The 26,567-nt window shown below is 36.1% G+C and overlaps 1 protein-coding gene across 2 annotated transcripts in view; it reads right to left on the bottom strand.

Annotated features, from left to right (window-relative positions):
• ATM (Serine/Threonine-kinase ATM-like protein) overlaps positions 1-26,567 on the bottom strand; it is a 35,900-nt gene that overhangs the window by 6,614 nt on the left and 2,719 nt on the right. For both annotated transcript variants that reach the window (XM_086255852.1, XM_086255853.1), the window contains exons 7-61: positions 26,359-26,498; positions 26,124-26,211; positions 25,515-25,618; positions 25,210-25,308; positions 24,649-24,705; positions 23,890-23,971; positions 23,237-23,311; positions 22,951-22,992; positions 22,767-22,837; positions 21,570-21,618; positions 20,901-20,972; positions 19,818-19,964; positions 19,626-19,715; positions 19,353-19,540; positions 18,456-19,062; positions 18,285-18,356; positions 17,974-18,138; positions 17,328-17,453; positions 16,970-17,097; positions 16,261-16,417; positions 16,050-16,096; positions 15,898-15,961; positions 15,605-15,679; positions 15,072-15,191; positions 14,643-14,828; positions 13,448-13,569; positions 13,289-13,358; positions 13,043-13,170; positions 11,364-11,505; positions 11,132-11,272; positions 10,933-11,031; positions 10,503-10,549; positions 9,991-10,174; positions 9,671-9,892; positions 9,081-9,152; positions 8,866-8,935; positions 8,390-8,507; positions 8,117-8,240; positions 7,397-7,534; positions 6,710-6,820; positions 6,472-6,519; positions 6,242-6,346; positions 5,947-6,033; positions 5,051-5,368; positions 4,814-4,929; positions 4,639-4,705; positions 4,484-4,558; positions 3,802-3,924; positions 3,084-3,248; positions 2,909-3,007; positions 1,104-1,255; positions 802-1,003; positions 671-718; positions 472-555; positions 77-160 (exon numbers count right to left, since the gene is read on the bottom strand). In XM_086255852.1, the coding sequence (XP_086111978.1) occupies positions 77-160; positions 472-555; positions 671-718; positions 802-1,003; positions 1,104-1,255; positions 2,909-3,007; positions 3,084-3,248; positions 3,802-3,924; positions 4,484-4,558; positions 4,639-4,705; positions 4,814-4,929; positions 5,051-5,368; positions 5,947-6,033; positions 6,242-6,346; positions 6,472-6,519; positions 6,710-6,820; positions 7,397-7,534; positions 8,117-8,240; positions 8,390-8,507; positions 8,866-8,935; positions 9,081-9,152; positions 9,671-9,892; positions 9,991-10,174; positions 10,503-10,549; positions 10,933-11,031; positions 11,132-11,272; positions 11,364-11,505; positions 13,043-13,170; positions 13,289-13,358; positions 13,448-13,569; positions 14,643-14,828; positions 15,072-15,191; positions 15,605-15,679; positions 15,898-15,961; positions 16,050-16,096; positions 16,261-16,417; positions 16,970-17,097; positions 17,328-17,453; positions 17,974-18,138; positions 18,285-18,356; positions 18,456-19,062; positions 19,353-19,540; positions 19,626-19,715; positions 19,818-19,964; positions 20,901-20,972; positions 21,570-21,618; positions 22,767-22,837; positions 22,951-22,992; positions 23,237-23,311; positions 23,890-23,971; positions 24,649-24,705; positions 25,210-25,308; positions 25,515-25,618; positions 26,124-26,211; positions 26,359-26,498 (6,612 nt within the window). The remainder of the gene's footprint in view (positions 1-76; positions 161-471; positions 556-670; positions 719-801; positions 1,004-1,103; positions 1,256-2,908; positions 3,008-3,083; positions 3,249-3,801; positions 3,925-4,483; positions 4,559-4,638; positions 4,706-4,813; positions 4,930-5,050; positions 5,369-5,946; positions 6,034-6,241; positions 6,347-6,471; positions 6,520-6,709; positions 6,821-7,396; positions 7,535-8,116; positions 8,241-8,389; positions 8,508-8,865; positions 8,936-9,080; positions 9,153-9,670; positions 9,893-9,990; positions 10,175-10,502; positions 10,550-10,932; positions 11,032-11,131; positions 11,273-11,363; positions 11,506-13,042; positions 13,171-13,288; positions 13,359-13,447; positions 13,570-14,642; positions 14,829-15,071; positions 15,192-15,604; positions 15,680-15,897; positions 15,962-16,049; positions 16,097-16,260; positions 16,418-16,969; positions 17,098-17,327; positions 17,454-17,973; positions 18,139-18,284; positions 18,357-18,455; positions 19,063-19,352; positions 19,541-19,625; positions 19,716-19,817; positions 19,965-20,900; positions 20,973-21,569; positions 21,619-22,766; positions 22,838-22,950; positions 22,993-23,236; positions 23,312-23,889; positions 23,972-24,648; positions 24,706-25,209; positions 25,309-25,514; positions 25,619-26,123; positions 26,212-26,358; positions 26,499-26,567) is intronic.

Here is a 26,567-nt window from a genome sequence, read left to right as displayed (position 1 = left end):
GAACCATTCTCCACATAATTACAGTGCTAGGTGATGTCATTTCGTTTGAATATAGAAGTTGAGAGTAAGTGCATACCACTCTCACATCATACTTGTCACCAACAACCAAACAACGCTTATATCCCTCCAGTGCTAGGCTAAGAAAATTGTCCCTGTCATCCTGAGAAGTTAACAAAAACAAATCCAACAGTTAGAATTACACTTTATTTTTAAAATACCATGAAGGCTCAAGTCAATTCCAAAAGACAAAATTGAAGGTTGACCTCTATCATCCACATAAATTTATCATCATTTTCGATTAGCTCGCTAGTCTATGTAAAGGTTTCAAAAAGGAAACCCAAATTTTAGATCCAGATGTTCCACATATTATTGACTATCTGTTCGACATTGCCCCTCCAACACAAAGCAAGTGAAAAGAAAACATTTTTTTAACATAACTTCAGCAAAACAAGGTATAAGTAAAACAACTACCTGGAGCTTTTCGGCCTCCTCCTTGTCCATTGCAAGTTGCTTTTGCAACTCTTGAATTTTGACCGAGTAGTCAGTCTTCTCCCCCTAAAAGTATAGATGGAAAAAAATGACATGGAAAACCATCTTGGCAGGTTATACCCAATGGTACCTATTACATTAAAATGACAAATAAGGAAATATAGTAATGGTTGGAATTTACCTTTGTCGAACATTTTAGCCGTCTAGTAAGTGCTTCCAACTCCATTGTCTGTGAAATCAACATGTACGCAAATTTCTCAGAAACTCTAGAGATTTAACTTTGAGTTCTTGTTCTAATTTATTCTCAAGTACCTTGTGTTTCCTTAAACGCATGGCTGCTTGCCACTCATTGGAGGTAAGTCTTTCCTCATAACTTCTAAATAGAGCATCTGCATAGTGTGCAAGATGAAAATTTGTTTGACTTTGTCTATCTCTGGACCTCTTGTCTGTAGCCTTCTGAGCCTCAGCAAGTGAAACAGCAGGTTTCAAATACTTCTCTAAAATAGTCCTCGAGCTGAATTTCCATGACCAGACAGTATATAAAAGAAAAAATAAATTAGTACTTCTTCTATTCACATCCAAAATCAAATTAACCAATATGTAAATATCTATACTTGCTAGATCTAGTCTCTGCCAGCCATTTCCCAACCAAGCGATGTGCATCTGAAGACTCTTCATTTGACAGGACATTTTGTGAGACATATTTTGCAAGGCTGATAGCCATCTCATGCTGACCTTGGCCACGCAACAGCTTTGCTTCTTCAAGCTGCCCATCATGCATCAGTTAGTGCTATTTCAAACTTTTGAAATAAGATGAAAAATTAACCTTTTGAGAGATAAACACATTAAAAAAAAAACAATTTATGTAGATAAAAATACAGAAAATTCATTTAAACAAACCAAAAAAAAGTCCATTAAGAAATTCACTGTTTAAAGATTCAGGGAAAGGTCTATGAGAGAACAAATAAAGCAGCCATAATAACTTTGCACTTAAAATTGAAGTTAAAAGTAGAAGGTATTAGATTTTGTTTTGCATGTTGTTCCGATCCACCTAAGCACGGAAGCAATTCAGAAGTTTGTTGGAAAAATTAATTGTGTAAAGAAAGTATCAGGCAACACTTCCCACAGACATTAAAGACATTCAAATCCATATGGAGGGTGGCGTATCAAGAGAGTGAGCCTGATTTGTAACCTATACCAAAGTTTAATGATGAGGTACATTCCTAAGATATGATAATCCAGAATATGAAGTGTCCAAAGAGTAGGCTTACCAGTCTTCAACCTAAAATTTTAGATAAGCTTATTTCCAATATTTGTTAAGGGTCTGTTTGGATGTAGAATTTGAAGACAGAATATGTGATTATACGGGACTTGATAATCCCAAATTTACAATTACCTCGTTTGGCAACTTCAAAAACAGAATTTTTAAAGTTCCACAGGATTTTAAAACGGAACTCTGAATACCCAAAGTTCCAGGTCCAAGTTACGCCTATTCAGGCGTTTTTCTGAAATCCGTGCAATAGCTTCATCTATCATTTGAAAAATTAGAGACTTTGATAACGACTGAACCTCCTCTCCAGATTTCATTGGGTATGGACCTCCACTTCTCCATGATTGCTGATTTTTTGGAAAATCGAACTGTCAGTCCGTGACAACCTTATAAAGAAGAAAGGAGATCCAACCGAAGAAGAAGAAGTACAATGTCTGTTTGAAGGTAAATTGAGTAAAATAAACGTTGGAATATTTACGTTCTAGAAGAAATGTCAAAGTTAAATTCCATCCGTATAGGTTGCCAAATGAAGAACTTTCAAATCCTAGGACTCTAAATTCCATCACTTTTTTTTTTTTTTGATCAGAAACAAACTTTCATTAAAAAAAAAACAAACAGAACAAACAAACCAAGCAGTGAACCAGATGTCCACTAGCCTACTAGCAGCTACTAAAAATAAAGAAAGGACGAGATAAAACACACAAAGCACACTACCACCAACATTAACAAACCCACACAACCCCAAAACCACCGAACCCTAAATTCCATCACTTTAAAATCCTTTCATTTTGAAATGGCATGGTACTTTGAATTACCTCATCCAAACGCAACCTAAAGAAGAAGACGAAGTTTCAAGACAGTTACCTATCACATTTAGATCAATACTCAAAAGGAATCTAAAACACAACTCCATTGTATACAGACTTCATTGTACCTAATGTTTGAAAGAAATTAACTCTTAAAAGGGAAAATTATAGGAATTCATAAATAAGAGCTTGCCTACAATCTACAACATGATAAATTTCCCGCAACCATTTTAGAGTCTCATGACTTTGGATGCATTTGAATAAAGCAAGATAAATTATAAAAAAGAAAAAAAGAAGACTTAAATGTACTTATAGCAAAGTTAGAGTTATAGAAACTCTGTACCCTTCCAAACCAATATAGGGATGAATCTTGCTCTCCTGAGTCGACACAGAGGAACTTAAACTCATGCAAGGCTGCAGCTGCTTGAGAAAATCTAGAGCCCTGCAACAACAAATAAGGAAATATCAGGAAGTGGGTTTGAGTGGATGATTCTATGATTAAGAAATACTAATAATACCTTACGGAGAGTAGATGTGGATTGCAAAAGATGTTGTACCATACAGTCCTTACAACTTAAGATTTGAAGTAGAACTCGCCTAAACGCTACAAAAGGCTCTAGTAAATTCATGTGTAACTGTGTCCGTTCCAAAATGGAGCTCCAATCCATGTTCAGCCAAGACAACTAATAGAAATTAAAAGACCATATCAGCCAACCAGAAATTAGTTTTTCTTTTATAGATAGATACATTTGTGTCTGCACACATGTTTATGTCTCTAGTTAGCAGCATTACTGATATATGGAAATTGCACTTAGTTGAAAAAGTAGAAAATTCCTCTAAATATGCCATCTTATAAAAAATACCAGTGCTTTTATGTTCCGAACACAATGCCACTAAGACAGGAATTGATCTTGAACATGACAGTTGAGGGGTGGTGGTGGTTGGTGTGGGGGGAAGAGAGTTTGTATGGAAATAGTCTTGTCAAACATCAAAAACACCCTTGAGAGCTAGTCTATTGGAAATGTCAATGGAACCACAGATCAATAGAGAGTGGTGTATCACACGAGAGGTTAATTTCAGAAGACAAAATTTTAATCAATTAATTTTCAATTGATAATGGTAAGAAATCATTAATAAATATGATTATCACATGTATCATTTAGTAGCTACTTGTACTGGTCATCCACCATTAAACAAAAGAGGCTACTCAGTTTCTATTTTCCCTCATTATAATACCTGGTCCATATTAGGGATTAGAGGTTCAAAATTCACTTTTTCCATCTCTGGATGGAAATTTATACCCTCACAAGCGGATGACGTCCAACGTAATTCCCAAGCCATACCAAGATGATACAGGATCTGCACAAGGACACCAAGTTATTAAAAAAATTAAGATTTTTCTTCTTTTCTTTTGGTAATAAATTTAGAACGCGGACCATAGTAGGCTTTTGGTTCTCATGGCATTTCAAGGTTTACCCAAGTATGATAAATCAACAACTTAAATCCTCATACAAGCAAACCTTGAAATGGTCAGAAATGAGATATTTATTCTATTTACAAGTATCACAAACCAATATATAGCATGAAACAAGTGTTGTTAGACACAACTCCCAGTGACAATTGAAAGAAAGCTGTCAATGCAACTCCCAACACCTTCCAGATGTTTTGCAACTATCAAGATTGACTAAAATCCATGCTAACCATCCGAACAGAGACTATTTTGCAACCATCAAGATTGACTAAATCAATGCTAACTATCCAAACAGAGACATCCAAGAGAATTAAAAAATATGGAATCTAATGTCTTTTTTTTTTTTTTTGGGTAGGAAACGTTAGAACCTAATGTCTTTGTTCAGTAGCAAACTAGGATTGGGCCTAGCTGCAATGGAGGCCACTATTCAAAATGTTAAGCACATACCTGGAGTTTAATTATTGTTGCATATATGTGTTCCGTACTTTCTTCACTTGCACCAGAAACAGACCACACAAGCTCCTAACATATATGACACATGTCATCAGTAAAATTACACAAAATCCAGCTTGTAGGAGAGATATAATAGAGACCCATATTACCTGCTTCGAATCTTTCAGCTTTCTATGAAATTCATTGAAATCTCCCTCTTTCAGTGTCCTCAAACAGCTGAATTTTTAACAAGCAGAAACATAAGATTGTTTCTGATACTAAAGGCACAAACATATATATTTTTTTTCTTCACTAGCATGGCTTGAATATCTATTACAGTATTACCTATGCAGATTTTCATTGAAATGATCGCTTCTAATGTGCGGACTTGATGAAATAGAATTATCCCCAGCATAAAGTAAGGAGAAATCCCAGTTTCCTGCACGCCAAGCAGCCTCATACTGCAAATAGTAGATCAACAATATCAAGGAAAATGGTACTTATAGCATTAAACTAGAAATAAAATTTTCTAACCAGAAAGTAAAATATGTTGTTAATCAGACATAAGTTAAGACTGCAAACCTGCAATTCAGTAAACTCCAGATCATGATGAAACTGCCCCTTCCGAGTTGTCAATCCTTGGCAATATAAATCCAGAACATGCATACAACCAGTATGCTGCAAAGATCTAATCAGACCTTTATAAGGTTTCCTCTGCATCATCGAATCTTCCAGTGTGCAATTGTATAAATTATCTCTTGGTTGAGTCTGTTCCAGTGACAAATTTCTGGAACCAGAATCCCTCAGTACCAAGGCAGCTGAGCGTACTTGCAAGTCATAATATTCAAGAGCCTTGCTCCAGTTTCCCTCATGCTCAAAGGTAATGATTTGAGACGTCAACTTTCAATGCCATCACCACAAAACCAGAAAAAGGTACACAACTGTGAGAATATACTTATCTTCTGAATGTAAGGGTTTCATCTTGTCTTGGCTTTTGTTGACCAAGAATATTATGACATTATTGTGGCCATGGAGGTATCCCTACATTGAGGTTTTACCAAGTTTAAAATAAAATTGCTTGCTTCTATTTTTTCTGCTAACCTTGCATATTGTAAAGAGTTATGATCAATTGTTCAGATCTCAGGGGATTGTGTTGGTAAACTAGAAACTAATATTGCTTTACTCAATTAGTGGTATGGAGAAGATAAAGCAATCCCACACAGGTATACATGCACAAAATGTAAATAGGAGCAGATGACTTCAATTACTGGATTCAAATAATATATCTCTGACATTCTAAAAAGCTCTCAATATCCAATGAATTCAAATGAAACTAGATGGCCTAAGTCAGTCTATATATACAGAGACAGTTCTGCATCAACTCACCTCATTACAAAACAGACTAAAGGAGGGGAGGAAGTTGAGGAGGGGAGAAGGCTATCTTGAGCTGAAATAATGACCATAATATATTGACTAACCTTATGTGACTGGATGATCCCATATAAGCTGTCGGGTTCATTGATCTGAGTGACTGCTGCGACAAGTATTTCAATGTGGCGTGGCAACTGAAGAGCCGAAAGACCAAAAAGAGAACAGGAGGAGGGAGTCAAAAGAAGCATTGTATTAAACAGAACCGATAGGACAGCACAGGACATAAAAAAATTATTTACATATATATTGTTCTACAACAGACCACACTGAAAACAAGATCTAAAAAAGCAGTTCATTAAAAAAAAAAAGGAACATAAAGCACACTATATCCAGGGAACTAACCATTTCAATGTGGGAGAAATCTGGGCTACCCAGGGTGAGGCTGTTGAAATGCTCTTCACACCAATGCTCCACGTACATCACGGCAGTAAAGTATGAGCCACAAATCTATGAAGTACACATATCCTTGTCAAAGAAATGGACATATGAACATTCACTAAAGAAAGTCATCTGGGCACCAGAACTTAAATTATAAGGAAAAAGAAATGAAGACGGAAAGGTTTGGAACTCACAACTGCTGACTTGGCAACAACAAGATAATCAATAGAAAGCCAATAAACCTGGGAACATAAGTGAATTATCAGAAAAATAACAAGGAAGCAGACACAATGATATGTAGTAAAACGGAGTTTCAAACAGCCTTAAACTCAACTGAAAAATACATTTCAACATAACTAATTCCAAAGAGTAAAGCAACATATAACAGCATGTTTGTGAAGAACAAATGCACAAAAAAAAAAAAAAAAAAACCTTGTCCCATAAAGACGACGGCGTTGCCAACGCACTAAATGTAGCAGCTGAATCTTTAGCCTTTCCCGGGGTGGAACGGGATCTAGAGCTACAACTAGAAGGCTTAGCACTCTGCATAATCAAAAAGTAATAATTAGATTAGTGCAAACATTGTACAATATATGGTTGAAGAAAATCTGAAACATAAGTGTATGAACAAAATGTGCACTTGTACAATTGAATTAGTACAAGGTCAGTCTAGAACAACAGTAGACATGCCTTAGAGTAGCCAACTTGCACCAAAAAATAAATGGAACTCAAATTAAAACTAGACATGGCTCACTTCTGATACAGAATTTGCAGCAGCAGGAAGTAATTATTAAACATACATATTATAGAATTTTAACTGCATTCACAGCATGTAGAAAATCCAAAAATTCAAATCTTACTGATAATTTAATTTTATGGTTCTTCCTCGTAACCTTTTCACAGATATAAACAGAACTCTTTTGATCTTATTATGGGCTCCATCTCTCACGTCCCAAAAGAGAATTAAATCAGTAGTCAGTAATACTAGCAAAGGTTTCTATCTAGAGGTGTATAGATCATGGAAAGTAGAAGATAACAATTTTTTGTTTATTTACAAGCAAATTGGAGTATTTAACAATCTGAAATAAAAGAAACTCAAAAATAATTTAATATAGTAACCTTGGAACTTTCTTGCTTCGATGGCAACAAAGAAGATCTTTCCGCCACATGACATAATCGAAGTTCATTAAGAGCATTCAACCAAACTTGAATTGATTTGGTTAACTTATTAGACTCTGTGAATATATATTCCTGCACCTGCACATAAAACATAGATAATCAATCAACTATGTATATAGCAATCACAAGACACAGCAGCCTGAAGAAACAGACCTGCAAAGCTTTAAATACGATAGCTATAAAATATCTAACTCAATGAGGACTAAGCTTTGAAACATGAATCAGTTAATGCCTTTAGTTTAACCTAGCATATCACATCCTCTAATTTTACAATCCTGAATAGCACAAAGAATAAGAAACAGCCTATGCACTGCCTGACATTCCCAATCTCATAAAGGTGTCCCAACCAACACAACTCCTCTGAAATAAAACCAAGCTTCTTCCGATATAAAATCCACCTCACATACAGGAAATAGAGACACACAACACAACGCTTGCTCCAAATCAAGAGACAAGTGAAACAATTTTTTACTAAGACAGTCTTGTTTTAAGTTACTGCCATCCATAGAATGACAACCTTCCAAAGACAAAGCACCAAAAAGTTAACTAAGTACCCATATGAGTTTTAATGTATAAATGGCAGAAAAGAAAGATAAATACAAGACTCAAAGAGAAACATCATAATATAATTGAAATTTTTTTTTTTTTTTTAAAGTCAACCTGCAAAGAGATTAACTTGTAGATATCAACATCCATATCCTTCCTTCCAGCAAAATTGACAACAACGCTTGGCAATAGAAGCTCAGAAACTTCTGCTTTCACGAGCACGATATCCTGACATAATCTGAAAGGAGCAGGAAACAGGGGGAAAGAAAAGTCAACCTAATAAATTTGTCTAACCAAATTGAAAACTAATCATTTTGATCCATAGGTAGCATTAGTAGATCAATCAATCCTTAAACAATATCTGAAGACTAAAGTCAAATATAATACCTCAGAATTACATCATTGCAACAGCCAATCAGTGAGTAGACAAGCGGACATATCCACGTATCAAAAGTTTTACCCTGTGTCGCCCATACAGTAGGTTTCTCTAATGGAATTGCTTCAGCTGAAAATGAATTTAAGGAACTATCACATGTTAAAAAACAAATCATTAATGAGGACCACACACAACCACAAATAAACCCCAACAAAGCCAAACTGAAGGTATAAATCAGCATGGTACAGCATTGGATGTAATCATGAGAGTTGCACATCCCACGATAAAAAAAAAAAAGGTAAGCGCATTCGGCACTTGGATATCCATACGGGCACATGAAGCAGAAAGCACCAAAAAGCACAGCTAATACTATTAATACAACCTTTACCGACAGTTCAAATAACATAAACCACACTTTAAATCTAGACAATTTTGAACATCACTTTGAACAGAAACAAACAAGTTTCAAAAGGCAGCATCAGCTTACCCCTATACTTAATTTCCATATCAAAAAGCAGCTTCTCCACCAGCTCAATATTGACACCCTTGGAGTGAATCTACAAGACAGGAATAAAATTACATGAATTTTCCATTGGGATAACATAGTTTACACTATTAAAATTTAGAACCAGGAATAGAAGATAATGTCACAACTAATAAAATGTTATAATAAAATAAATATACAGAGATCAGCATAGTTACCTCAATAAGAGACCTCTCATAAGAATCAAATGACAATAGAGTACTTTGACCCCTTTGAGTTGAAAGAATTCCCTGCTCCAGGTGGAAAAAAGCATATTACCGGACCACACAAAACTCATCAGATTATAATGAATAAAGCAAAAAGAGAGAGGGGGGGTGGAGGGGGGCAGTTTCTGGACAATAAGTAATAAATTACCTAGGTGACTCCCTTCTATTATGATTGATTATAAAGAGACACTAACAAAGTTCAACTTTGGTGCAACCAATTTTTCAGCATCCTATTAATGTACCATAGATGGATCATCTGATCAAGATTGTGGTTGGAATGGGGGAGGGGGTTGTTCTAAATCACATTAATCATGGAAAGGGTATCACTATCTTATCAATGACCATAAGCCCTACTCATAATAAGTTAAGCACTTAATCCTGTAAATGTAGACAACATTGTTTAGAAATTTGTAAAGTAAGGAACAAATCAACGGCCAGGTATCAAATTAATTAACATAATGTAACCAAGACAACACAACTATTGAGTGAAGTCTGATAGACTTGAAAAGAGAGCAAAGCTAAATGGGCTTCCAAAGACTCACCCGAAGAGCTTGTGATGTCATATCAACTATTTTAACGGAATCATCCATCAGGTACTTCTTCAGAAGTTTCAAAAGTGCAACCAGAAGTTCTTCAGATAAGGCAGTATCCATCTGAAATTTGACTTCTGTAGAGGAGTCAAAATTGATAGGTTGGCACACATGAATGTTACACGAGCCTCCAGGCAGACGGAAAACAACACAATGTGGGTCCCCGATACCAACCTGCATTTTTTGAATAATAAATAAAATAGTATATTGTAGAGCTCAATGCACAGAACAAAAGATAATAAAGATCATGCAAATCAGTCTAGCAGAGGTACCCTAGATATGAAATCAGAGACCAAAACTCTGATGCTATTGGTATCTTCTGAGCGACACATGCGAAGCAGTGTCCAGACAGCATTCACAATTTCATGGTCACAATGCCAATATCTATCTTTCACAGAATCCTCTGCATTCTTTTCAGTTTCACCCAAAAGCAACTTCTTGTGCAGTGCTTGGAGACTGCAAGAACATACCGAATTCACAGATCCATCTCATTACCAACTTACAAGCAATGAAAGGAAGAAATTTTAAAGTTACAATTCTAGAAAAATTAAAATTGAACCATTTTAAAGTTACTAAAATTGAACCATTTTCAAGATTTCTTAAACCCGTATGAAACAATTTTGTAGTATTTTTCTGAAAACCTTGTAATTTCATTTTAGACTGACAACGTGTAGTGAAGTCAACTACAACGTCATTTCTAATCTTGAAAAAATATGTAATAAACAATTAAGATTAAGTATGATGAACTGGACTACAGAAGAGAATGATAAGAAAGGGAAACCACCTCCACAGAAGTAACCTTGGCGGAAGGTAGCAAGATCTCTCAACAAACTGATAAAAGACACAGTATATAATTAAATCAGTGAGAAAACTATTAATGAAATTTGAATTTCATAAAAAGCAAAGTAAACCTATACTGATACTTCGTTGGTTTACCCCTATATCCAAAAGCTTAAACTGTTAAATGGGGATGAACTATTATTTTTATACACTAGCACTCCCTCAAACAATATGGACTCTCTCCACCACCAGAGAGCCTAACACATGGACTTCAACATAAATTGAGAGGTTGCAGTTGCAGGAATTTGAACTTGGAATCTCCCGCTCAATACTATGATAATATTTCTAAATTTACCAATATCCCCAAAAACTTAAGCTATTAATATGTGAACCATAATTTAATATTCTAATATATACAATTTGAAATAATGTACCTTCAACAAATGATCTCTTGGAGAGTAAGCTCGGCATAAATCCTGATGAAACTTTCTAATCCCATCAAAGATATCTATTTCAGGGAAAGGTTCCAACTCCTACAAAGAGAAATTACACAAATCAAAGGGTATCATTCCACCAAAATACATCTAGGACTATTTAAAAGAGGTAAAGTACCAGAGATGTCAGAAAAGCTACCCTGATGTAATCATAAAGAGATGGATCAGAATCCACAGTTAGATGGAGGAGCAGAGATAAAACTTGAGATGATCTGCTGCCAGATTGTTCTCCCTTGGCTTCAGAAGGAATGCAACATGCCACCAACTTTGACACTAAGAACTGCATCAAAACACAACATGAATATAGCTGAGGATGTTGAAAGGGGATAAAGAATCACAGATAGACATACAGAGTTAACAAAGGAACACACCTGAAGTTGCTCACCCAGAACACTGATAATTTCTTTGGATGGATTACTTTTAAAAGTTTTCAGCAACACAGAAATGATATGACAGCATTGATCTTGTAAAGCATGGCAACCAATGAATTGACCGATCAAATTGAAAAGATAACTGCACCAGCCATCAAATAATCAAAAAAGTATAAATAAAATACTTCACACAAAAAATCCTCATTTCTATAATTTCACTAAATTAGTTTTGACTACAGGAAGAAGACTAGCATTATATAAAAAAATATCACTCTGTTACCCTTCCATCCTCCAACCATGTTTTCCCCCTTTTCTTTGTTCATTATTAACACACGAACAGAGGCAGGGCATAAGAGAATTGAGCACTCTTATCCAAAAGAAAATTACGGAATTATGCACAACATTTAATTTGCAAAAGGGTCTTTAAGGCCAAAAATAAATAATCATAATTTTTTTGGGAGAAAAATAAATAATAATAATTTATGAGGGCTGCTATTTGCACACCCTTAAATTTCTTTTTGCACACCCTTTTTAAAAGAAATAAAAAATATCAAGGGGAAAAGACTCTTCTCTCCTTCTCTCACCCAATGCCCAATTTCATTTTCTCTCTTTGCACACCCCATCAACAGAAAAAAAAAAAAAAAAAAAAAAAAAAAAAAAAACAAACAAACACCAGCCAGCCCATTTCCCTCCCTCACCCCGACCAAAAAAACACACACACCAGCCTCGACTCCCAACTTCGCCGGAAACGGAATCAACGCCGGCGTGGTGCTTTTGGTTTCGGCGCCGTCGCTGGTTTTCTGGGTGGTTGGTGGGTGTCTCGTCGCCTGGTTCGCCGGCGAACGCCACCGAGCTGAGGAGATCGAGTTGCAGCGAAGGTTCGGTGGGTGGCTGCCGAAGGCAACTCGAAGGTTCGGTGGGTGGCTGCCGAAGGAAACCGCCGGTTTCGGCGGATGGCTGCCGAACGAACCCGCAGGTTTCAGCGGATGACTGCCGAACGGCCTGCGAAGCTCATCCTTTTGGCTGGCACTGCGGCGTGGTCGTGCGAGCTGGGCAGAGCGAGGTCGGGCGTCGGCGGCGTGGTCAGGCGTTGGGGCTGTGCGAGCTTGGCATGGTGGTGGGCGTGGCTGTGCGAGCTGGGCAGAGCGAGGTCGGCAGCGTGGTCGGGCGTTGGGGCTGTGCGAGCTTGGCATGGTGGTGGGCGCGGGGAGGGTGGTGCAGCAGGGAGGAGAGAGAGATGAGGAGAGAGAGAATGAGAGGGTGGTGCAGCAAGGTGGCGCATGCAGGGGGGTGGTGCTGCGCGCGGTGGTGGTGCTGCGCCGGTGTGTGTTGACAGAGAAAGAGAGAGAGGGAAGGAGAGAGAGGAAAAAAGAAAGATGGGGTGTGTGAGTGTGTAATGAAATGAGGGTATTTTGGTAATGGGGTTAGGTGTGTGTTGAGAGGTTTTGAATTTGAGATGAGTGTGTGGGGTGTGTAGGAGAAAAAAATAGGAAAAGGGTGTGCAAAAAGAAATTTAGGGGTGTGCAAATAGCAGCCCTCTTTGCAAAAGGCTTATGCTTTCAATTTTGATAATTCTAATGTAGTTAAAACAATACCAAATTATTTAGAAGCTTGTGTGAATTGCTTGAGAACACATTGTTATACTTAACTAATGATGGATACTGATAATGTAAACTTACTTGGAAGTGCTTGCAACAGCAGCTCTATGCCCAAGGATATCTATAAGCACCTCAATTCCAGCCAGTCGGTGACAAGTATGCCGATGATGGGTTGCTGCTGCAATTTTATAATGCAGTTCCACTATAAACTGCATTACCACGACAGCAGATCATTTCACAAAATGCACTGAAACTGCCACCTGAACAAGAGAATTGAACATAAAGGGAATCCCAAATAGACCGAGATATCTAAAATAGAATTGTTACCATGAAAACCCTATCTGGGCGAAAAATGTTAATCTTGTCAAGAACACAGACACTTGTAGCATAATCCTCCCTACAAAGGGTCAATAAGAAAAACTTTTAAGTTGGAATCTTCAGATAGGTAAACAGGATAAATTAAAGAAAGCCAAGACAATAACGCACATCTCCAAAAATCCGTCAACAACTGTCTGAATTGCTAGTGCAACCGTATTCCGTGAGAAGAATGGAACTGCAGGGTTTGATGCAGACGAGGCAAGAGACAGTATGTGGCTAACAATAGATACCTATAAATATACCAACAAGGGCATGTTATTATAAAAATATTAAAGCCATCCAATTTATTCTGATGAACAACAAACTATGATATATATATATATATACGCATCTGAAGGAATCTAGGCATTCATCCCAAAACCAATTAACAATGGGAAGAGTAGCTCAAACCCTTATAAGTCACTTTGCAAGGCCTCACATTTTTAATGTGGGATCTTTCTCTCAACATGCCCCCGCACATGTGGCAGCACTCAAGCCTAACACGTGGACAATTTATATTGGGTGACGTGGGAGCACGTGTGGCCGTTGGGCCTAACACGTGGATAGCTTGCTCTAATACCATGAAGGAATCTAGGCATCCATCTCAAAACCAATTGGCAATGGGAGGAGTAGCTCAAACCCTTGTAAGCCACTATGCAAGGCCTTACATTGTCAATGTGGGATCTTTCTCTCAACAGCATCTATGAAAGTTAAAGCATCCAACCCAAAGCCAATTGGCAATGGGTGTAGATGTTCATGACTTTATATATTGAATTACAAAGCTTAGAAAACTCAATGTGGGATTTTGTATTCTCAGCACGCCCCTTCGCGTGCGGCCGGACATAGTCAAACACATAGATCAATTATATTGCGTGATGTGGAGCATGCGAGAAACAAATGGGCATGACACATATATGAATTGCCTACTTTAATGCCATGTGAAAGTTGGAGCATCCAACGCAAAACTAATTCATAATGGTAAAAGACCCATGATTTTAAATACTGAAATGCAAGAATTCGAATACATGATATGATATTTTATGTTCTCAACAATATACAATTGTCCATGAACCATAATTCATATCTGAACAAGCACGACTGCACTTAAATGCTACTCAACATGGAGAGATAACAGAGGGCACTCATAAATATCATACACACCAAGATGTATGCTATAGACACTATCACTGACCCAACTACTTAAATTCATTGTTTGGTACTAAGTTCCTATAACCCAAACTTAGAAAATAAAACTATTTTTGCAGCCCAAATTTCCATCAAAGTTTAGCAACTAGTTGAATGATTCATAGAATCAGTAGCAGACCATATGTTTCTTGATGAGTTTGTCCCGTTCATTCTCAGATATCTGAGCAAGATGCAAAATTGAATTCTGAAGCACATCTGCTCCCTTTTCCCACCCAGATTTCTTACTGCAATGCAATCCCATACAAACTGAAAAGATCTGCACAAAGTGATTTTTCACCAGAATTGCCAGAGGTTGACACGCAATCTGGAAAAAATAACCCTCTGAGGTTAACAACAAACTTAAAAGGAAACACATACACATAAATATAAAAGATAGTGAATAAAAAGAAATAATGAAATACAATTAGCTTGATGTTGAATGGGGAAATAATCATATAGCATAATTATTCATCCTACAAAGATAAATACCAGAAACTTTTACTTAAAGGTTGAAATTTACATGTTACCTAAAAAATGAGAGAAACAAAGAGTTCCAGGTTGATGTTACCTTAGCAACCCAGCTTATATTGGAACTGTCCCCATGCAGAACTAGAGCAGGGAGAAGCCAATGACAGCAATACTGCATGAAATAACTAGGTTCGGAATCTGATATAAATAATTGCCTTATCTGCAAAGAAAATTTTCCAACTAATCAGATTGAACATTTATGTATATAATTCCCAAACGAAACTTGATCCGACAGTGTTAGACCAGATAACACAAAAAGCTAGATGTGCACGTACTACCAAAATTGTGTAACATGTAATTTTTGTAAATACATAAGCTATAATCATTTACAAATCAAATTTAACAAAAGCTTCAATTGCAACATTGTGTACAACTTTGTCCATATCAACAACAAATCAATATCAAGCTTTGCTACAGAACATGTCCTATACCAAGATTAGTTGTACCACAAGCCATATTTATTGGCAAGAGTCCCTACATTTTGTTTGATAATAAAGGAACCTACATTTTCTGGAAGTTGTTGACACATTTGAAACATGTTGAAAAAAATTGGTGCACAAATGAGCACATTACCTCCACAAGTGCAGCAAGGCTTACACCACAAGCAACCCAACAAAAGAGAATTGATCCTATAAGCTCCTCCAAGTACTGCAAAAGAAATTTGGAGACCACAAATATATATATATATTATAATATTTTTATTTGGCCAAGTAACTAAAGTATCAAATAGTTGAAAATCCTAACTATAATGAACAAATAACTGGTGCGAACCTTTACTAAAATCCTAACAATACTGAAGTGTCAAAATAGGTTAATAATAATAATAGTAATATAATCATAATTAAGGAGAGAACAATATTTCTTACCTTGAACCTAGTCGTATACTGCAGCTGCCTTGAGAGATTATCAAGTACTGCAAAGACCAACTCCCTGAAAAAGAAGGAAAAAGAAAATGGTTACTGATTACAAAAACATAACATGACTAGTTAATACTGCAAAACAGTGCTGAATATTGTACCTCTGACAAGGATCAATACCAGAAACCACACATATCATGAATACAGCCTGCATGTGCCACGGAGATTGCCATATGAATACACAACCAAAAAACTTCTTGTAATGTCATGAATTTTAAAAAACTTAATCTATAGGCACATGAATTTTAAGAGACCAATAAGAACTATTATCTGGGGAGAATAATTTAGATATAAGAAATGCAACATGCATACCTCCAACTCTATTTTCTCACTATGCAAAGCAAGATGCATAAGAGTAATAATGACAGTTTCCATTGTGGGACGAGGTTGCGGACCTGTAGCTAAGACCTCCCTTGCAGTAACGATTTTTTCTTTTGAGGAAACCACCAACATCACACCAAAGTTGGAACTAGAAAAACAGCCAAAAGCACAAACAGAGTTAGCAAAAAATAATAGTAATTTAAATGACACTTTTATATACCAAAATAGCAGATACTCTTGACTAATAAAGCTCATAAGGAGAGGATTGTTCCCATTTGTGTAGTAGATTTTTGACTTTGGAGTCTTGGACCAAAATATGAATAATAAGTAGAACACGAACAACCACACAGCAATGATAAACTAAAATTACTAATGGCGGCAGGGAAAAGGGATAACGATAATAATGAGTTATAGCTTGTGAATGTAAGGTTCTCCCAAAAAAAATTTAGGTCTATTTTGACCATCCAAACTTACACATTGAAAAGAAATAAATAAATAAACCATAAATAACTCTCTATACACCCTCCAAAAGAGAACTTACATAAATAACAACAAAACATAAGACATTCACAGCATTAATGTGAGTTGTATCCTTTTACTTTAAGAAAGTGGGGTAGGAAAGATTTGTTAAAAGAATGAAAACAAGCTTCACAACGGGCATAATCAGCATGATATGATAATAATTGTAGTACAAACCCACCAAATGTCATGGAATAATTCCTCATGTCCATCCCATGTTTGAAAAAGAACACCAATCCGCCTAGCCAAGGAGAACCGAACTCGATAATCACGATCTCGGAGCATCAACAACAACCTTTCAATCAGTGTCTGGTAAAAGAGTTACACCACAACAACCATTCAACATACAAATAGAAGGAAAAATAAGATTAGACGGTTGTTCCCGATACAATCATGAAAAACCTTTTATATCCTGAATATGGACATTTCAAAATAAAAAAATCAAATAGTCTAATTCACTATGTGTCTCATGTCAATGTTTCTGCTTCTCATGCTCCAGAATTTAAAAGTAGGAACATTTGTGATTGAAAAGTAATCACCTCACCAATATGAGGACTAAGTGAAACAAAATCGCATATGCAATCAATTAGCTTAACACGTCCAAAACAGTCTAGAAGATCAAATTCAGCAACTTTATTCACCACATCTCCAAGACGCATCAGGCTCTGAAAAACAAATAAAAAAGTTAATTCAATTAAAGAAAATAATTAACTCTTGTAAACCATGAACTGGAAAGATTTGTTTTTTTGTAAGAAACATTTTATTGATCATCTAAAAATCATACAATAACTGTGGACAAGAAGTCATTGCGCGGTATAGGCTAACTATGAGGAATGTTCAAGCACAGATGTGTATGTAATGTAACTCAATATGCCACAAACAATACTTTTGGGCCCACCCCACAACATAGTCTCATGACCTAAACAGTCCATTCCCCTACAAGGATTATCCTTGTAGAAATCCAGCCAAATTGGAAATCGTTTAGTGATTTGATATCATCATGGTGATTTCAGTGTTTTATCAAAAACATTGTATTTGTCTATTTATTTAATCAAAATTCGATAGTTAAACCCTACATAAGTACATAGGAGGATGAGATGTCCACAAATTAAAAGAAAAGAGAGCAAAATTATCAATCAACCATCAAAATTATTGTAAAATTGAACAAAAAAAGTTTGAAAGTACCTGCTCAGGTCCTCTTTCCCCCAAAGAGACAATGACAGATTTATCCTTTCTGATAGTGTCCAAGGATGATAGTGTCCTTAGCAAACCACAGATAGCAGATAATACCTTAACACAATCAAGCTTAAGACTCCCTTGCATCTTAACCATTTTATTCATTAAACTGACCTGCAAACGAGGCAAGTATAGACTATGAATGAATAAACACTATTTGACACCTAACCATATGGTCCATACATTGCTTGTAATCTTGAAAATCTTTAACAGAATTCAGAGGTGTTATTAATTAATTGTCCATTTATTTATTCCCATACCATGTCCATAACATTATCAGGAGAGGACCAGTAAGGATGTTGACAAAGACTGAGAAGAATTTTTTCCCGCACCTGAATTGAAATAAAGAAAAAATAATATAAAAAAGGATGCAATTATTACATGCATGAATTTCAGAAAAGCAAACATATGTGAAGAAGTGAGTAATATACCATTAGATCACTTTCTTTTGATAGGAGTTCAAACAGAATATCCCAAGTAACATGTAATACTGAGAAAAAATTTGAAATGAGCAATATCATGCCTTGCTTCCATTGCTCTACAGAAGAGGATAGCCCACCAGCAATTTTACCACCAACAGTTAATACATCCACATCTCTGGAATCCTCATTAACATCCAACTCCATGTCCATGATCCTACTTTGATCCCTGTCAGAAGGGCAAGAATTTTGTATTGGGGTATCACTTGCAGATAAGTCTTGCAGGGTCGTGTCAAACTTATGACTTCTTACACTACTAGAATATTCTTCATACACATTAGCCAGTGCTTTTAAAAGCCTCTCCATCAATTGCATGATGGCCCCATAAAGTTCAACATCCACAGGATTTTGATCTTTCTGTCTGATGAAGATAGGAGAGTAAACAAAACTCCTAAAGGAAGCAACAATAGAGCTTGTTCCATTAGAAACGAGGTCAGAGCCCAAGGAACCAAGGGGAAGATCATTGTGATTTCCTTGGGTGACAGTAACTGCACAATCCAGCAATTCTAACAAGTCATGGCCCAATTTTGAGATGAATGCTGAAGCTTCCTCTCTTTGCCTGAAATAAATCAAACCATGTAAAGCATCTTATCAAGAAACAAATAAGTTCAAACCATGTAAAGGATGAATGCCTGCTGAAAACGCCACATGATAATGTACGTAATTAAGAACATATGCATGTCAAGTCAAGGACCAAAGCACAAACCCTTACTAGGGAATAGTCAAACATGTTACTTAGCAAAAGAAGTATTTCATACCAAATTAGCTGTCTCCACCCTCCACTAGTAAGAAGATACTTTACCTCACCAACAAAACTACTAATGGATAAGATAAGAAGATGAGACAAACCTTGTCATGACTGAACCATAGATGAAGTTTGACAACAGAGCACATGTAAAGAATATATCTGATAGAGGCCTCCCTCCCATCTCCTTGTCTGCTAGAGCTCCAAGAATAAGGGTCTCCATCTCAAAAAGCAGTGGATCTCTTATCTGCCGGGGAAGCCTCACACTTGGATGGGTTTGGGATGGGAAAACCTGAATATGATCATAATGTGTCAAAAACATAGAAAATTAGTCAATCTCAATAGATGAGGTGCCTATAAAACTAATATGCCAGTACCTCAACACTGGAACCTGGATCAATATTAGAGAGAACTTCCACAGCGCAGTCAAATAGTCCGTGCAGACAATCGTGCTCAGGCTCTTCTGTCTATAATAATGAATTGGAAATCTAGTTTCAAATGAAACGGACGCCAACTAGTAAGAGTGAAATTCATAAGCCAAATGAAAACCAAAATGGATTAACGCAAACCTTATCTACAGCCTCAGTAACATCTACAAAACAGTAAGATAGGGATAGTCCTCTGCAGCATTGCGTAAAAGGAGCGCAACCAGCACAAAGAGCATAAACAGCTGCAGGCAACAATAATACCTGGTGCTCATTAAGCATGGAAGACTCCTGCATAAGAAGGACCAGTCTGTAACTAATCAAACATATGACTTCTTATTACAAGGTTTAGAAAGTTGCAAGCCTTCAAGGTGCAGAATTAACACCAAACAGAGGCTCCATGGAAGCATATAATGAAACTTCACTAAACTCAGGGTTCAGTGCACCATATAAGTGAAAAGCCGCAAGTCAGTTATGATCTGTTCTAATAAGGCAAGTCCCCTATGGTTTTCTTTAATCTCTAACACTAGTAAAGAGGATTGATGCCCTCAATGCTTACAAGGAGTACCATAGTGAACAAAAATCTTGATCAGGAATCTGTAAGACAGTAGCTATTTGTGGTCAAGGGTAAAATTGAACAAAACTTAATAACACTACAGTATCACATAGCTCTACAAAGTTTACACCACTAATATTTATAGGAAATTCAAGATTGGAAATGATCTATCTGAAGAATTTGTAAGATTGTTGGTTTTACAATTTACATCTCATATTAGCAACAAAGCTTCCTGTTTTTCTGTGGATAGGAAACAACTTTATTGGAGGTAAAGAAACGAAAAACAAAGCTTCCTCTATTAAACTGCCATTTTCAAAAATTGGAGTGATTTGTCTGCAGCTTTAAATTATTCTTAAGATCTTTGAGGTATATAACAAAAAGTCTCAATTGAGCAGTCTTGTGATTCATTTTGGAATCATTAGCATTCCCATTACTAGAAAATATAGGAGAAACATTATGCTCGTCATATGTGAGATGAGGTCTGCACAAACAAAAGAATAACTAGAAACCGACAATTTAACTAAGATTGCAGAGCCGATAAATGTGTATATGTGTGCCCGTGTGTGTATAAACACCAGTACACCACTAATTCACATTGGCTCTGACAAAAGTAATATTAATCAAAAAACTAAGAATATGTCATAATTCATTTAAAATTAAAGGAAACAGACCATCCACTTAGGTTGACCCAAAACTGCTCTCAGGAGGTTTTTTCTCATATGTAAAACGTCTCGAGCGTCACCCTGCACAAACATGAAATAGAAAATATAACACATTTCACAAGTTCTCAGTCCTTTAATTCAAGCTTTATAAGATATAGACCTAGTTATCGGAAGTGCTATGCATTGAGGTCTCAACTCAAGAAAAGGAGTACTTAATTAGAGATAAGCCAAGCCAGTAAGACCAAGCCAACTACAACTTTTGAATCACCTGAGAGAAATCTCTCCATGTTTGTCTGTTTTTCTATGCGCATGCATGTGTATGTGCGATACTCAGAATTAAATGAAATCTAAGATATGTTCAGAGTAATCTATCCAAATTCAAATAAGCATGTCAAAAGTTTTTTTTCAGTGATCCTCAAGTTGGCAATTGCATTGAGTAAAAAAATTTAAATGTACAGATGTTCACTTATACGATGAAGACAGTATCATATTCTTTTTGGAAAATAAATGAAATAAACTGGTTGCATATTTCTACACAAGTGTAGGTACTAATGAAACAAATGGTTATAAAAGCAGACAAACACAGATGCAGTGACAACAAAATAATTTAAGAGCTGAATGCAACAAGACAGGATGAAGGAAAATATAATATCTAAAGGCTACAAGTCACCCACTTACTTGCAAACCTTTCCTTGAGAAGTAACACGAAATAAAGTACAAGACAGACCTGAAATGAGATCATAATATGAAATTAGACAAATCTGCATCACAAGGACGGTATCTCATAGAGGTCATCAATTCCCAAAAAATAACCAGAGAGAGAGAGGTATCAAGTATTAATCTCCTTTTGCACTAACTATCTGGCTCCTACAAAAAGTCACCACATTCTTCACTTTTCATTTCAGATGACAAACTGACTCTTCATCTCCAAGATTTAATAAGGATGCTAAACAAGGCTGTATACTAAGTAACTGCATATAGACTCAGATGCAACAAGCATGTTGTATTTCCAACCAACTGAAACTTGCCAACAAATGAATAATATCCCTTGCTCCTCTATTATGAGTTTAAGGTAAAAGATGAGCTATAGCAGCAGGGATTCAATGGTGGTGGACAATCATTTAAAAATCTTACCAAACTTATCAACCTAGGGATAAAATACCAAGTTCTTTGGCTTGCCTACACAGTTGATAGAACACACAAAAGCGTTACACTAAAGTGCCAATCTAAAGAAAAAAGAAAAGATAACTGAGAAGGATAAAAGACACTGAAACTGAAAATAATTCAAAATGTTAACAGAAGTTTTTTCATAACAAAAATGTCAACCGAAGTTCAATCCTTTTAAAATCTTAAAATATTGTTAACATGACGGCCCAAATTGAAAGGCTGGCTTGTTAAATGGCCATTACAGCAGCAATCCAATTAGCTTGAAGCAATCTTGGAAAAAACTTAACACTCTGCCTCTAGAACTCGGCATGTAATGTTATAGATCCTGATATTATCCAAGTTCTTTGTGACGGGCTACTACTTTATTTGCAGAAAATTAACAATATTATAGATGTTTACAGCACATGCCTTTTCATTAAAACACCTATAAAATGATTGACAAATTCTATTAGGAAAGTCCTTGATACTGCATTAGAGTTTCTCCTTAATTATCTTAATTGAAAGACCACCAAACAGCTTTTTTATAAGAAATGAGAAACTTGTACTGATAAGACAAAGAGAGTACAATCAATAGTGAACCAGCAGTCCACAAAAGAAACTACCCTCAACCTACCAAATAGTGGAACATAAAAAAATGAAAAAAAAGATTACAAGGTACTTGTGGAATTATCCGTAGTAATTTAATTGGCAGGCAACATATGCACTTACGCTGATGGCATTTGTTTGAAAAACCTAAGGTCCCATACATCCTGAGGTACGACATATGTATGCATAAGATCCTGGAAAAAGAGCGAAATAAGAAACTTTGTAGAATAAAATATTTACAAGTGGCACTGCCTAACTGCATGAAAATGTTAGAAAACAGTCTAAGAAGATGCATTGTCATACTCACACTTGAAATTATATTTCCGAGAAGCACCAGAGCTGCATCTACCTGCACAAAGGCATAACACAAACCAGAAAAATTATATGAAAAGTTCTGTTCTGCTCAGTTTCCTCTAAGAAGTTGCATTGTCATCAGCTTGATTGGGTGGGAGTTATGAGCTGATTGTAGATCATACAATGATGGACTTCTTATTTTTCTGGTTTGTAGATCATACATTGATGGACTTCTTATTTTTCTTGTCTTGTATTTCATCTTTATTTTTAATGTATCCTATCGAAGGAAAAATACTTACAACTGCAGTTACATTACAGAACAATGGCAACCCCTGCATCAGGCAGCTCCATACTAATTGCCAACCACAATCAAACTGCAAAATCTTGTCCAAAAACCAAGTCAATGCAAATACCAATGTAAGGAAACAGTATTAATGCTAGCAGTACAAAGACTATAGTTGAAGCTTTTGATCCTGCACAATAAATGTAAAAAACCAAGACATCGCCTAAAGTTGAAACCATTTACCAAGTACTTCTCTAACCACAGGACAATAAAGTTTAAATAGAGCACTCCCAAAAAAATGTATTTTATCTAAGAAACTCCAACTGAATCTTCCTATCAGAACCAATGCCATACATATTACTCATATTTGCAGAGTTCCTGAAGATAACACTAACAAACTTAAGATACCACAAACTGTGGGTTCATTCAGTTGGATACAGGATGGACAACCAAATTTCCACTCTCATCTCAGTTTATGAAACTTTTGCACATTGATTAACTGTAGCATAAATACTGTAGTCATAAACCTATAATCAGTCATAAAAAAGAAAAGTCTTTAGTTGAACCTCTTGAGAGATGACAGGGCTTAAATCTTGAAAGAAGCAACATAAAAAGGAATGCAAAGATGTAAAAAATATGTTACAATAAAAGAAACAAAAAAACAAGCACCTCATTTGAAGGAGAGGAGCTTGATGGCTTCTTCAGCTTTGGATCTGGAAGCAACAGCACAGACGAGAGTTCCTGCAAGCTCCTTTAGGTAGAAGTAAATATATAAATATGAACTCATAGAACCAGGGGATAGAGAGGTAGAGGAAGAATCTAAAAGTTTCGTCCATATCTTATTAACCAGCACATGTTTGTGCAGATATAAGAATATTAAACTTAGATGAGCGCCACTTATGGCCAAACAATATTCAAAGAGGAAATTGCACCATTGGTCCACTTTTTCCTTAGAAAGTTTCATATTAGTCCACAATCTTTTTTTTGTTCCATATTGGTCCACTAATTTTGTGACGTATCCCATTGTGGTCCAAACCATCAAATTAGCACAAACGGCATTATATTTTATTAGTAATGTGTTGCGCACATGAGGGACCGTTGTGCTCCACTAATTCTTCACTTAGTTCCATAGTGTCCACAACAGCGCCTTCACGTGTGCGGCACATGACTAAAATAGATGGCCATTTGTGCTAATTTGGCAGTTTGGACCACAATGGAACACGTCACAAGGTTCGTGGACCAATAAGGAACCAAAAAAAGAACGTGGACCAATATGGAACTAAGTGCAAAATATAAATGGACCAATGGTGCAATTTCCTCATATTCAAATGAACCAGCATTGTTACACTACTAGACACGCGTCGACTACACACTCAACAAAGTTTACATAAATAGTAAATTTCTTTATGGTAAATCAGAGCAGCATACCTCAGGGTCCAGAGAAAACCATCATAAGCATGCCCCATATTTGCATCATTCAAAATTCTGCAATATATTCCATTCCGTCAATACCTTAATGAGCATAACTTTATTGCATATACACACAAGCAACAAAGACAACTGATTGCCGCATAGATATGCAACTTTCGTTCTAGAGGCAAGTGGGATCAAACTAGAGAAGACTTGATCCATCACAATTGACAGCCACATATTTTAAGGAGTTTAGGTTCCTTTTTTTTCTCTCTAAAAAATGCGTGTGCAGGAAACTGAAAACAAATATACAGAACATGATCTATTCAGAATAAGAGCATAACTATGTATACGACTCCAGATAGTATGACATCAATTAAAGGGGAGGAGCAGTCAAGAGTTAAGATTGAATAAGATTTGAGTAATATAATAAATCCTTATCTCAAAATTATCAGCATTTCCTCTTTCAGTGCATTTATATTAAAAGAAGTGAAGAGGAGAAACATCAGAATAAGCAATAGTTTGATTACAACTAGATAATGAGACAATTATGACCAACTATAATATGGCATAAAGTACCTTTGAAAGCTTGCACATATGCCCTCAAACCAGTAGATGAAAAGATCTTTACCAATGCGAGTGTGGTATTTACGAGTAAGACAACAAAATGAAGCATTCCTGAATTCATCATCAAACCAGACGTCAAAAGCATCAGCGCCATATTGAACAATAATTTCTCATCCATATTAATGTGTTTCACGTTAAAGATAGAAAAATGTTTTACAAATAGAGAAAGTGCAGTATCATCCAAATATAGAGCATGCGTACAAGATACCACAAAGGAAAATTAAACTACAAACATAATCAGTCAGCTTAAAACTTACCATAACCATTTTCCTTTCATGAGAGCCTCTCTTAAATGGGCAGCAGCATGCTCTCTCTTGACCCGCTTTTCAGTTGATGGTGCTTTAGTCATGTTAATGCAAGCCTGAAGAGTGAAATCACATTTTTATTTTCTCTTTTTGATAGAAAACAAAAACTTCATTGAAAAAAGGAACAGAATACAAAAGGAGATTGACCAGCAATCAGGATCTCCAGCCTGAATATAGCAAAGGAAAAAAGCAATGACAAACTGTCTGCTTCTCCAGAGTATTAAAATTATTTGAAAAAAGCAAAACCTTGAACTTAAGACCTACTCCACTTGAGCCAAAACGAAAGTTACATATAAATGAATTTGCAATTTATATATGACAGAATTTGTATATTGTTAGGAAATCTTAAAGCAAACCATTAAAATCTAGCAGAAGTTTTAAAATGTCAACACAAGCTTTTGAAGGATACCAACCAAACAAAAAAACAACTGAATTAGCCACTAAAAATCATTTTTTAAATCGTTAGAAAGAAAATTGCAAAACCCTAGAGACGACATTGCGATTTACACAAGTTTAACATTGGGATGGAGGTACAGCATACTAAATATCTGGAGTAGTTACCCGATAAATTACAGAAGCTGCAAGCTCAACCAAACCACAGTGTGAGCTACTCAAAGTTCCAAATTTGTCATCTTTAGCTGCATCAGTCCTGCATAAGCAGACAGTTTTATATGATCATCTATTAAAGCCACAACCATAAATCAGGAATACCATAAGAGAATAAAATTCAATTAAAAAAACATTACAAAAGTAATTAAAAAAAATACGAGCGCAAAAAGAAAAAGAGAAATCCTACCTAGGCACTTTAGTATTGGATACATAGCTTTGATCTAGTTCCTTGTAAACTATGTCCATAAGTTGTTGCACCAAAAAACTCCCATCAGTAGCACCTCTAGCCATATTCAGCTGTAACCTTGCATAGAAAATAAGGGCATCCTACAAAAGAAAAAAAAATACAAGTACAGAAGCACACACAATCAGCAATTCAGGATACTCAATTACATA

This window comes from Dryas octopetala, chromosome 9 (assembly GCF_963921425.1).
Source record: "Dryas octopetala chromosome 9, drDryOcto1.1, whole genome shotgun sequence".
Taxonomy (NCBI): Eukaryota; Viridiplantae; Streptophyta; class Magnoliopsida; order Rosales; family Rosaceae; genus Dryas; species Dryas octopetala.
Note: the sequence above shows the minus strand (reverse complement) of the source record. Positions and strands in the feature narration are given on the sequence as shown.